This window comes from Canis lupus, chromosome 9 (genome assembly GCF_048164855.1).
Source record: "Canis lupus baileyi chromosome 9, mCanLup2.hap1, whole genome shotgun sequence".
Lineage (NCBI taxonomy): Eukaryota > Metazoa > Chordata > Mammalia > Carnivora > Canidae > Canis > Canis lupus.
In genome coordinates this window covers 61,286,331-61,300,385 of record NC_132846.1, presented here as the reverse complement: position 1 = coordinate 61,300,385, position 14,055 = coordinate 61,286,331, and the positions used below count along the sequence as shown (strand labels likewise).

General features: G+C 38.8%; 1 protein-coding gene across 5 annotated transcripts in view; it reads right to left on the bottom strand.

The window, feature by feature from the left end:
* Nucleotides 1-14,055, bottom strand: part of ZC3H14 (zinc finger CCCH-type containing 14) — a 54,355-nt gene that overhangs the window by 8,907 nt on the left and 31,393 nt on the right. For 3 of the 5 annotated variants that reach the window (XM_072839633.1, XM_072839635.1, XM_072839632.1), the window contains 2 exons: nt 5,469-5,543; nt 759-918 (listed from right to left, as the gene is read on the bottom strand). In XM_072839633.1, coding sequence (XP_072695734.1) covers nt 759-918; nt 5,469-5,543 — 235 coding nt within the window. Of the gene's footprint in view, nt 1-758; nt 919-5,468; nt 5,544-10,792; nt 11,437-14,055 lie in introns of those variants that run through there. The other 2 variants (XM_072839636.1, XM_072839634.1) reach the window with 2 other exon arrangements.

The following is a 14,055-nucleotide window of genomic DNA, read 5'->3' as shown; positions in this document are numbered from 1 at the left end:
GATAGAAAATACCATAGAATTAGGGAAACAAACACAAAACGCTGAGCCTCCTACAGTGCTCTTCAGCAGAACTATCGCTCCCTTACTTGTTGGTGGTCTCTTCAGTAGAAAAACACCAAACAAACTCAGTAGGACTTCCAGGTACAGCCCTGGTGGCTTCCGCTAACACGCCAGAGCTACGGCCAATTGCTGTGGCATTACCGCCAGCGACCCTCCAGGCTGCACTCAGGATAGTATCCCCTCCACCCTGAACATCATCGTCCATTTGATCTTCATAGGGTTACATGGATAAACTGAAAAATCAGCATCTATGCTCAGAACACAATGGCCAAAAGTTCTATATTTACACTGGTTTTATTATCTGTATGTTTGTTCCTTTATTCCATTTTCTAAGGGAAGAATATTCCATTTTCTAAGGGAAAAATCAGCCCAACCCAATCTAACTCTCTGTGTGGAGATTTCGTGATTTTGATCACCTGACTTTTACATTTCATTTCCTGAATGTGCTTAAAGGAAAGAATCTTATTTACAGAACTAAATCATACATCAACTTATTTGTAGGTTAATGAATTTCTGAACAAGAAAGATGAACTGAAATTCCTGGAAACTGAATTTGGCTTACCATTCATGGCCTCATGACTAACTCAAAGCATTCTACACTGGGGGCTAGGATGGGGAGGAGGGAAGCGGGGAACTAATGGTTAACCTGCACTAGCTAATCAACATAAAAAGCTACACAAGAAAAAGAAACCATCTACCGTGTCTGCATAAGGTGTCCTGAAAGTACCCGAAGGGTATCTGCAGTCTTCATCCCCGACTCTTGGTTTGATGCCACTACTATTTCCTCAGACAGCTTTGGCTTCTTCAGAATAAATGATCTTGTGTCTGCATGGACCATGGATTCCATGTCATAGTAATCTGAGCCAAAAAAATTGGCCATAAATGTTTACTTTTGAATATACCTTGCATTCCCAACATCACACACGTGAGAAGAATGTCAATCTTTCATATATTTGTAATTATTTTCAAAGAAAAATCCCAACGGCTCTACCCAGGAATAGCACTGCAATTCTTTGCCAAACATCTTTTCAAGGGTATTCCTTTCCTCATTAATGGTCCATTACCTAGGGCTTCTAATCAACACTCCCTGATTACAGTACAGAAAGGTTCTTATGTGAGGCAGCTAATGGGACATGAACAATATAAACTTACTCTAAGTACAACAATATTTTCTAAAAATATAAAGAAAAATTCTCATATTCCCTAGAACTATGATACAAAGACTGCTTAAAAAGTTTTCTAAGATATGTTTTCTTCAGTTAGCACAGTGTCACTTAGAACACATCTTGATGAAAAGAATTCTCCTGGCATAATTTCTATGCAGACTATATTGGAAAAGAATTTAAGATGAACAGGCATTTAAAAAAAAAATACAGCAAAGAAAACACTGACCTTCAGTGCAAATAACTGCAGCTCATGTCATCTATAATATGCTTAAGCCTGACTACTTTATAAAATATGCCAAGAGCCCAGAGGGATGACCTATTAATATGCCATCAACTGACAAAAGTCAATGAGTTGTGCTTCTCTTAAGGTTAATAGGCAAATAACAGACCAAAATCCATAAGATGTCCATTCATGTTCATTTAACTGAACAAACCAAAAACCTGAGAACTGAACACTGCGCTGGGTACACAAAGAAAAAAAAATAGAAAAATAGATGTACACACAATTTCAGAACAGCATAAACTAAAAGCTAACCCTAAAGGAGTAAGAACAAGGTTTTGGGAGGATACAGGAAACCTACTCCAGCTGGGGAATCAAGACAAAGCCTAAGATGATCGACATGTGAAGCGGATGTGAAAGGAATACGCAGGAATAACCAGAGGGAAGAGAGGGAGCCAGACAAGAAACAGCAGAGGAAACTGCATGGAGAAAGGCAGAGACTCTCATAAGACAAGAGGAATCTAAGACCTGCTGAGAAATGTGCTGAAAGTGGAGGGATGTGTGTGGTGGGCTGAGTGGCAGGGAAAGCCGAGGCATAAAGAATGTCAATGAGTATGGATTCTGATCTATAAGTCATAAAGAATCAGGAGAGGTTTCCAGGTGGGGAAATGACCTGATCAAATGGGTTTTTAGAAAAACATTAAGTTTGACAGTTGACAATGAGGCTATGAATTAAAAGATTCTCAACCTCTGTCCTATCTGAACCCACACAAGAGGGAGAGAAGACACAATGAACACACTTCATCAGCACAGGCACTTCACAGCAGTTACATTTTCAACTCCCATCCCAGGAACAAAGCAAAGCTGCCTTCCTCTGCAAGGGCCAGAGAGGGTAAAGAGAGATGCAAATGGAGGACAGCAGAAAAAGAGAAACAGGATCCAGCAAACAGGACAGGAGATGGAGAGGATTTAAAAGGCAGCAAGGATAAATTTTAATTTTAGATTTATTTAGTGTGAAGTCTTTGTGGGGCTCTCAGATGTTCAGAAGTTGAACTAAGAGGAGAGAGTAACAAGAGAAACAGCATTCAAACAAGGTGAAAGAAGTGCTGAACCAAGGTACACATGTTCAGTGCCGCCATCCCTCACAGGGAGCTGGGAAGCACACTTCCCTTCTACGTTACAGGAGACCCACATGCCACTCACTGCTCTTCAGTAGCTCCCAGAGGGCTCCCAGCCAGCAAAGGGAGAGTCCAGAATTTAGTCCAAGGCTGCTGCCTTCCTTCTCACCACCCTGCCCTCTAAGGCAAAGAAGTTCTATCAGTTTGCATCTCAGGAGAATATAAAAGAAATGAAAATAATGCTAAGGGTAGGATATGGGATAAAGTTAACATTTTAAGTAGGATGGGAAGAGAGGAAGAGATAAAGGAGAACATGGAATTAGGAGAAGAACAGAGATAGTGAAGTTCTGGAAGCTAAACAAAGACTTAAGAAAACATTGTAATGACATGTCCCACACTACAGAGTTTAGAAAAGCAGGCACTGAAAAGACAGCTTTTCATTCCACATGAGCCACTAGTCAACTCTGCAAGGCTCACGTTATCACCTGAAGCAGAAAGATGCAAGAGTTAGTGACACCTGGGTACAGACAGCAGGCTGAACCCATGCATTTAGTTTCCTCTTAAAACCCCACTAAAATGTCAATAAAGGGTTAATGTATTAACTCAAAAATAAACTGTAAAAATTGTATTAACTCAAAAATAAACTCAAAAATAACTGTAAAAGGAGACTACATTTTGAAAATGAAAAAATAAAACCTTCAAAAGCTGAGTCTTAAGCCAATAATGAAGCAATTCAATGTGGAGCTCAAGATTCTCTAAAGGCCGAGAAACTCGCAGCACAAGGGACCTTGGGAAGAGGCAGAGGTGTCACAAGGCCAATGCAGGCATGTTCAAACGTCCATTTCAGAAGTAGTTTTGTCTTCCTAAACTACAAATCTGTTTTCTTCATTTCTGATCCCTACCATACCTGTTCCCCTACCTCTATATTCAAGTTTTTTTGGAATAATTGGAGCCTTGCTTTCCCGTTGGTCAATGTTGGAGAGGCTTACAAATGAAGCATCATGGTCTTTGGCAGAATAGTGCTACAAGATAAGCTAAATGTATACTTAATATTAAAATTTTAAAAAGCACTTAGATTCCCTGATAACCTCTAATCATTTTCTCCCTTGGAGAAGAGTAGAGCTTATGAGTCTCAAAAAAGTCAAAACAGAGGGTCTCTTGACCAAGGGACGCCAGCCACATTGAAAGTACCATTCCAAAAATCAGGGAGGAGGTGTTAAGCAAACATCACATTGTAATTAAAGTTGAGGTGCCTCACTCAGCCCCTAATTACTTACTTAGCCAATTCACTACTTTGAAAGATCTTTCTTTGGAAAAGCTAACCAGTCCAAGAGGAAAAGCCTAAGGACGGTGACCTCAGGGTACCCCTAAGAAAGACAAATGACCCTCCCAGAATCTGTATTCAAATGTGAAGTCAAAAGCCCTCCAACCTAATGAACCCAGAATGCCAATCAGCTTTTTGAGTGTCCCACTTATAAATATAAGACAACTAATGATCCCCAGACATCTGAGGCAAACCTGTCATGAAAGACAACTGAAACAAACAACTTGGAGAAAATAAGACGGGGTGGGGAGGAGGGTGCACACGGGAATAATCCCAGATTATCTTTCATATCCTCAAAGAAAGAAATAACAGAGAGTATTGCATACATGAAATAAAGTCAGTGTGTGAAAAATAAGCAAAAGAATATGCAGAAACAAGAGGGCTCTCAGAAATAAAAACCAGGACAGGAAGTAATAAACAAAGAATGTAGTCACTCATATGCCTCGTAGAACTAGATGCTTCAAACTGTATGCGCACCATGGAGAAAAAGAAAAATTAATGGAAACAAAAAGAATGTCCAAGTGCCAATGAAGTAGATACAACATACACAGAGCTTAGCTGTCAGACATTTTGAAAGAAAATACCCTTATGTGCAAAGCAGGATGGAACGCTGAGATGACAGGGCAAAATCGAGGATGGAGAGTATCTAAACACTTTGATAGGCAGAAAGGAGAAGCCAGGAGAGAGGCAGAGACTAAAACTACAGGTGTGGGGATGACGCTCTAGTATTCATCAATGGGGGAGGAGCTGGCATCTGGGTGGAAGGTAACCCTGAGAGAGGACAAGTTCCTCCTTCTGAGACAGAACTAGGGAAATTAAGGGAATATACCTACTGACTGTGGAGGCCTGACCAAAGGGGAAGAAGAGCCACAGGGAGGGGTCAAAGCACCAGAGCTTCCACAATGGGCAGGTTTAGGGGAAACAGAAGGGAACAGGAAAAAAGAAAGCTTCTGAATTTAAGATTGCAGGTATCCCATGGCTCCCTTCATTAAGGCAGCATTTACTGGGGACTACACATGCATCTGCCAGGGGCCAGGCGCTGAGAGGACAGAGACAAATAAGGCACTTGTCCCTGAAGCAGCCCGTGGCAGGGGGTCCGTGTTGAGGGTAGGGGAGACAGGCAAATAATTAAACTATGGTGGCTCTAAGAATAACAAGTTCTTGGAGCCACAAGATGTGGTCCTGGTGAGGAGATTCTAAAGTGAAGTGAAAGGGAGGATAAGGCTGAACAGGCTACAGGACAGGAAGGCAGCTCAGGACATTGGAAAAGTAGGTAGAAAGGAGGGCAGGCTAGGGATTCAAGCTGTCCCTAGAGCAGGGGAGTGACGCCAACAGATTTCAGGGACTCAGGTAAAACGGCACCAAAGCAAGAAAGTTTTGAATGAGACAAAAAATACAAACACCATAAAACATGAAAAAAATGCAGATCTTGTCTCCTGGCCCTAAAACAGTTTCACAATCTAAGTATAGCATCTTAGGGCAGGATCTAAGATATACAAGATACGTTAAATGAGGTGTAAGAAATGGAAATAGCAACTGAAAATGCTAGATTACAATGAAAATTTAAGATTATTACCAACCTTGACTGATCTGGAGAGTTTCTGCCATTACTGGGTCAATTTGCAGTCGGGATAATAACTGCCTCTGTTGAGTTCCTACAATACAAATTTTAAAACTTTATTAAGCTTAAAAAGCCAACAATACCAGTATGTAACTTTCCCAGAAATGAAGCCTGAAATAATCTTCCGAGGTTCAGTCAAAATCTTAAAAATAATGTATTAGCTTCAAGAATGCAATTTAATAATACTTATAGATCAAAGATCTGTAAGACAAAAACCTGTACTCTGGGTTAAACCAAAAATGGCATTACAGGACATTCCTAGTTCTCCTTTGTCTGGAAGCCAGTTTTCTCAGACGGAATAAAGGTAAAAGGCTGCAAAAACCAGGAGGTGTTGTATGGACCCAGAGCTTGAGCTGGGATTGACAGGCAATGGCCAAGCACAAGATCCAGACGAGAAACCTCTCCATCACTTGACTTGGCCTCTCACCATTACAATTCAACCCCTACTCCTAAAATTGCAAAACACAGCATAGTTATCTGATCATAGGGTTCCCCAAAAGACAAACTATGAGCTTAGACTGATACAAAGAAAACAATGAACGAACAAGTCATGATACTCAGAAATCTGGAGTCCAGATCCTACAACAGCATGAAAACAATCATCTGAATTTAAGAAAAGATATTCAGCGAGAGTATTTATGATTTCTTAAACATGTTCATAATTTCCTCAGTTACACTGTGGCATAAGACAAAGCAGTGACACAGAACTGATTTTCTCTCTCTTCAATTTGATGATAAACTCTTTGAAGGCTGGGAGGATGCCACACTTCTCCAAGCCTCCTCCCCCACCATAACAGTGCTTAGGGGATATTAGGTACCCACTTGCAGATTAAAACAAATGTTATTGGGCACCCTGGTGGCTCAGCAGTTTAGCGCCGCCTTCGGCCCAGGGTGTGACCTTGGAGACCCGGGATCAAGTCCCTGTGAGCAGCCTGCTTCTCCCTCTGCCCGTGTCTCTCATGAAGAAATAATTAATCTTTTAAAAATAAATAAATAAATAATAAAATAAGTGTTATTAACAATGCATTAAAATAATTATTCACCATGATTAAGTGCCATGTTTCAGGAATTCAATGATGGTTCCATATCTGCAAATCTATCAACCTGGCACACTAAATTAAAAAAGTAAAGGCTAAGAATCATGATTATCTCAATATACGTAGAAAAACCATTTGACAAAATCCAACATCCATTTATGATGAAAACTCTTGACAAACTGGGTTGGTTTTTTTTTAAGATTTTATTTTATTTATTTATTCATGAAAGACACAAAGAGAGAGTCAGAGACACAGGCAGAGGGAGAAGCAGGCTCCATATAGGGAGCCTGACGAGGAACTCGATCCTGGGTCCCCAGGATCACACCCTTGGCTGAAGGCAGCACTAAACCGCTAAGCCACCCAGGCTGCCCAACAAACTGGGTTTAGAGAGGACATACCACAACACAATAAAAAGCCATATATAACAAACCTACAACTAATATTATACTCAATGGTGATAGGCTGCAAGCTTTTCCTCTAAGATCAGAACGAGACAAGGATATTCACACTCACCACCTTTATTTAATACAGTACTGGAAGTCCTAGCCATAGTGATCAGACAAGAAATAAAAGACACCCAAATTGTAAAGAAAGAAATAGATAACATATATGCAAGACCCTAAAGACCCCACCAAAATACTATTCGAAGAAACCAATTCAAAAAAAGAAAAAAAAGGAATTCAGTGAAGCTGCAGAACACAAAATTAAGATACAGAGATCTGTTGTGTTTCTCTACACTAATAATAAAGCAGAAAGAGAAATTTAAGAAAACTATTCCATTAACAATTACATCAAAAAGAATAAAATATCTAGGTATACATGTAACTAAAGAGGTGAATGATCTGTTCTCTGAAAAAAAAAACTGTCAGATACAAGAAACTGAAAAGGAGACAAATAAACATAAACATATAAATGCTCATGGACTGGAAAAAAATACTCTTGTTAAACTGTGCCTATTACAGCCCAGGAGGCCCAAAGGTTTAGTGCCACCTTCAGCCCAGGGCGTGATCCTGGAGACCTGGGATCGAGTCCCACGTCGGGCTCACTGCATGGAGCCTGCTTCTCCCTCTGCCTGTGTCTCTCATGAATAAATAAAATCTTTTTAAAAAAAATTTTTAAATAAAAAAATAAAAAATAAATGGTGTTGAGAATATGGACAGCTACATAAAGACATAAAATGAATTTGGACCACTTTCTTAAACCCTATGCAAAAATAAACTCAAAAGGAATTAATGTAATATAAAATGTTGACCTGAAATCATAAAACTCAACAACTATACAGGCAGTTCAGGCGCCTGGGTGGCTTAGTTGGTTAAGCGTCTGTCACTGGCTCAAGTCATGATCCCAGGGTCCTGGGATCGAGTCCCACATCAGACTTGTCTGATTCTCCTGCTCCCTGACACTCCCCTCCCCCTGCTTGTGCTGTCAAATGAATGGATAAAATCCTTAAAAATATACATATATTTCTTGGCTATCATTCTCGGCAATATTTCTTTGGATTTATCTACTTAGGCAAGGGCAACAAAAGGAAAACAATTGGGTCTACACTAAACTAAAAATACTTTTACACAGTGAAGGAAATAAAACAAAAAGGCAACTTACTGAATGGAGGGGAGATATTTCCAAATGATATATCCAATAAGGGATTAATATCTAAAATACATAAAGAACTCATAAAACACCAACATCCCACCCCCCAATCTGATTAAAATATGGGCAGACGGGGCACTTGGGTGGCTCGGGTGGTTAAGTGTCTGACTTTGATTCAGGTTAAGATCTTCAGGCTCTGTGCTCAGCGGGGAGTCTGCCTCTCCTTCTCCCTCTGTTCCTCCCCCCTCCCCTCATGCCAGCACAAGCAGGCTCTCTCTCAAATAAAATCTTTAAAAAGGAGGGGGGGTGGGCAGAGGACTTGAATAGACATTTTTTAAGATTTATTTTAGAGAGAGAGAGTACAAGCAGGGGGAAGGAACACTGGAGAAGGGGGGGGGGTGGGGAGGGGGGAAAATCTTAAGCAGACTTCATGCTGAGAGCATAGAACCTGATTCAGGGCTCGACCCCAGGGCCCCTGAGATCATGACCTGAGCCAAATCAAGAGTCAGAATGGGTCACCCAGGTGCCCCACTGACATTTTTTTAAAGAAGACATTGACATAGCTAACACATGAAAAAACATTCAACATCTATATTCATCAAAAATGCAAATTAAGGGCTCTGGATGGCTCAGTTACGTGCCTGTCTTCGATTCAAGTCATTAACTTGGGGTCCTGGGATCAAGCTCTCGGTAAGGCTCCCCACTCAGCTGGGAGTCTGATTCTCCCTCTCCCTCTGGGCCTCCTCCCACTCATGATTTCGCTCTCAAAATCTTTTTAAAAATGCAAATTAAAACCAAAATGAGATACCACTTCACATGTGTCAGAATGGTCAGTATCCAAAAGACAAAAAATAACAAGTCTTGGCAAGGATGTGGAGAAAAGCGAAGGTTCATGCAATGTTGGTGGGAATGGAAGTTGGTACAGCCACTGTGGAAAACACCAAGGAGGTTCTTCAAAAAAGTTAAAAAGAGAAATACCTTAGGATCCAGTAATTCTACTCCCCGGTATTTGCTCCAAGAAAATGTAAACACTAATTTGAATATATATACATCCTATGTTTACTATGGTATTATTTATAATAACCAAGATATGGAAGTAACCTCAGGGTGCACTGACAGATTAATGGATAAAGATATGATACACACACCCATATACATAAACACACAGAAATATTACTCAGACATTAAAAAAGAAAATGAAAACTTGCCATTTGCAACACAGACCCAGAGACAGGGTACTATGCTACATGAAAGAAGAGAAAACAAATACCATGTTATTTCTACTCGTGTTGAATCTAAAACACAATTCAAATGAACAAATACAAAAAGACAGAAACAGACTCATAAATATGCAGAACTAGTAGTTACAGCAGGAAAGGAGCAAATAGGTAAAGAGGATTAAGAGGTACAAACCTGTAGTTATTCAGAGATATAAAGTACACGAGGAATACAGTCGATAATATTTTTATAACTTCATATGGTGACAGATGCTAACTACACTTAATCCTGGTGAGAATTTCATAATGTCTATAAAATGTTGAATCACTACGCACACCTAAAACTAACATAATTTTGTACTGTCACCTACACTTCAATTAAAAATAAACTTTAAAAAGTAGGGGCGACTGGGTGGCACAGTCAGCTAACTGTCCAACTCTTGGTTTTGGCTTAGATCGTGATCTCAGGGTCATGATTCAAAACTAACTCTTGGGTTTGGCATAGGTCCCTCTCGTGTTCTCTAAAATAAATAAATCTTTAAGAGGTACAGTATAGTGTACAAAGGGATGTGACTGATAGGGTTCCAAATACGGAAATATTAGTAAGATTCCTAAATATGAATTTTTAGTATATTTACTACTTGTAGTTTTTTAAGGAAAGCCTTTGCTCACTCAGTACATTAGTTGGCAAGCAACTGCCATGTTTCATTAAAGGATTTTTTAAATTAATTAATCAATAAGATTTTTATTTTTAAGTAATCTCTACACCCAATGTGGGGCTCAAACCTACAACCCTAAGGTCTAGTCACATGCTTCACCGACTGAGCTAACTTAAGGTGCCCAAAGTTTTTTAATTTTAAACACTATACTCAATTCAAAATTCTATCAGCTATTTTCTTTTAAAATATGTTATATTACTCGCAAATTGTATGTCAAAAAAAGTTCATTCTTCCCAAAACCATCATGGTAAAAACACAGTAAATCCTGATGAGCTGACCTGAAACACAAAGCTCATTTAGTCAAGTTACACTCCTGTAAAACAGTTTGGGAAACTGATACATATTAGGATTAACAAAAGTAGCTCTTCTAATTCTAATACTACAACAGTTCTCTTTAACACAATGAATAATGAAAGAATTACACATTTTAAAATAACCTCATGAGACAGATACATGAAAGAGGACCATTCACTACCATTTCAAGTTTTCTCTATGGTCACCTCTCCCTTCAAAACATCATTTTACAGAGACCCACTAAAGAGAATTCTGGTAATCTCTAAGCTTCTAAGTTAATCATGTATACTCCAATTTTGCTGTTAAAGGTCCATGACAAAGTCAAGTTTTGTGACTTGCTGCCTCCATATGAGAACTAGTCAAGTTACAAAAAAAAGACCCAGATCCAAGGGTGAGTTACCTAGAAGCACATACTAAAAATTTTACCTTTCTCAATGTTTCTAAGGAAGCTGATCATTTTTACATCAGGAGTCCTTGACTGTGATTCAAAATCTACTTCCTCTTGAAGATCTTCAAATTGTTTATTGCATTCAGATGATGTTGAACATTCATTCATTTTATCCTCCAGAGATGAAATTTTTGCTTCATTCTGTGACACTCTAACATTTAAATCAAAAAGATTTGCTTCCACTGTCAAAATTGCTGCTTTCATTCCCTTAATTTCATTGATATCAGTTGATATTTTCCTTAAAAGATGGGAAATATTGTCTAGCTCATTCAGTGAACAAGAAGAACTTGTTACAGAACCTAAGTCAATTGGTGCAGGTGAGAAGAAAATCGGTAAAGATGGTGATGGAAACCTTGAAGACATTTTCATAAAATTCTCTCTCCCTCTTAATATTTGGTAATTTTTCCTTCACAGCCCATTAAACTGTTTCATCAAAAATAAAAAGTAATTAAGGCTGTTACTTTAAAAAGTATTAAGCGTAAATAACATTTTAAAATCTACAACTAAAAACATAGGATTGTACATTTCTGGAGTCAGAACTCAAATTTGAAAATGCTAAACAAACCAGACCAATATTCTCTTTGCTGCAACTAAGAAGCCCTAATTAAAATGAAGCCCCTATATCCTGTAAGTCCTACTTAAAGTCATCTCCAAACAATAAACCCTATTATTGCACACAAAGTACTTCTGGCTCCTGATTGGTTAAAATCAGACATGTGACACACAAAGAATTTTCTATTATTTACCTCATATGACAAGGAGCACTGAAGATCTGAAGTAAAAATTAATATAATGACATTAAGTACTTTAATCTGATGACATTAAGTACTTTATACCTGGTTATGATGTGAATTTGATGGATTTCCATCCCTTCATTTACCGCTGAAAATAGTATAGGGCAGTATTTGGCACTTCCTTTGTACGGGGTGGGAAGGGAGGATAAATGGACCCACAACCACAGACAAATCTCTTTTAAAATACATACAGAAGGGGACAACTGGGTGGCTCAGCGATTGAGCGTCTGCCTTTGGCTCAGGACATGAACCCGGGGTCCATGCGATCCATTCCCGCATCGGGCTTCTTGCATGGTTCCAGCTTCTCCCTCTGCCTGTGTCTCTGAATCTCTGTGTCTCTCATGAATAAATAAAATCTTAAAAAAAAAAAAATACATACAGAAGAGGCACCGGGGGCACTCAGTGGCTGAGCATCTGCCTTTGGATCAGGGGATGATCCCCAGGTCCTGGGATCGAGTCCCACATATCAGGCTCCCGGCCCCACCTGCTTCTCCCCCCTCTGCCTATGTCTCTGCCTCTCTGTGTCTTTCATGAACACATAAAATCTTTAAAATAAAATATATATGGAAATAATGCAGTTCAGGTGCACAGATATGGTATGGTAGGAATTTACAAGTAAGAGAAATGAGGGCTTGGGCTTGGTTTAATAATAGACTATTAGTAAATAAGTGATTTTCTTCCAGTGTATGGGTTATCTTTTACTTTTCAGAGCATCCTTTGAAATACCAAATTTTTAATTTAGATATAATGTCCAAGTTATCTCCTTTGTTCTTTAGTTGCTTTAGTTGCTTGTGCTTTTGGTGTCACATCTGAGAAGCCATTGCCTAATCCAAGCTCATTTAGATTTATACACCTATTTTTTTCCCTAAGAGTTTTTATTAAATTCACTTTTCATGTAGGTCTTTGGTCTATTTTTGACTTAATGTACGTAAGGTAAGGATCCAACTTCATTCTTTGCATGTGGATATCCAGTTGTCCTGCACCATTTATTGAAAAGACTATTTATCCTCCACACTAAGCTGTTCTGGCATCCTTATCGAAAATCAACTTATCATAAATATATTAGTTTATTTCCAGATGCTCAGTTTGTTTTTATGGATCTGTCTGCATATCCTGATGCAACTGCCAATTACTATAGCTCTGTAGTAAATTTTGCAAATGGAAAATATAAATCCTCTAACTTTCTTATTTTTCACTAGTTTTGGCTATTCTAAGTCCTTTCCATTTCCATTTGATTTTTATGATCAGCTTGCCAATCTCTGAAAAAAAGCCAGCAAGATTTAACATAGACTGACTTGAATATATAAATCAACTTGGAGAGGATCACCATCTTAACAATATTACAGTCTTCCAATGCATTAATGGAAATGTATTTCCATGGCTTTAGTTTAAGAAAAATCATTTTTACTTTGATTTACTAGCCAAACAACAAATAAGCCATGCGAAATACAAGGACATAAGATGGTGGACATGATCCCCCACACTCCCTACAAAAGAGTTCTTATAATTATAGCCTTTGGTTTCCCAGTTAAATAGATGTTTACAATAACAAAAGAAAAAGAAAAACTGCTGAAATTTATAGAAGAATCTTTATTCACTACATCTGCAAATTTAATCTAATTCTTTAAAATCTTTAGACAGAAAATAATTTTTAGAATTTACAAGGCTTTGGATTCATATAGAATCAAGAGCCCTAGCTAACACATGATATTTACAGCATAAATCATGAGGAAGAACAGCACATCCTCACCCAAACGCCACCTGAAAAACCAGGTGGTTCACTAGAGGGCAGCAAACATCACTTCAAGGAGAACAGCAGGAAAAGGGATCGATCTAAGGGGATGAATAACAAAGTGCCTTTAAAAACTCATTTGAGGGCAGCCTGGGTGGCTCAGCAGTTTAGTGCCTTCCTTTGTTTGGCCCAGGGCATGATCCTGGAGTCCCTGTATGGAGCCTGCTTCTCCCTCTGCCTGTGTCTCTGCCTCTCTGTCTCTCTGTGCCTCTTGTGAATGAATAAATAAAATCTTAAAAAAAAAAAAAAAAAAAAAACTCATTTGAAAAAATATAAACGAATACACACATACATACTCCTTTGAGGCTTCCTGTTACCATCCACTGTACCCAACCCAACTTTAGAACGCAAAATAAGATTCTGCCATAGATTCCAATGTAAATATCTGTCAGTAGAAGACACATATTTTTTTTAAAGATTTTATTTATTTACTTGAGAGAGTGCACAAAAGGAAAATGAGAGAAAGAAGTAGATATCCCACCGAGCAGAGAGCCCACACAGGGCTCAATCCCAGGACCCTGAAATCAACGACCTGAGCTGAAGGCAGACACTTAATCCAGAGCCACCCAGGCTCCCCTTAAAGAAACTGGAGTACATAAAGGTTAAGGCAATCTAGTAAGTGGCATAGCCTGGATTAATACCTAAGCAGTCTGAC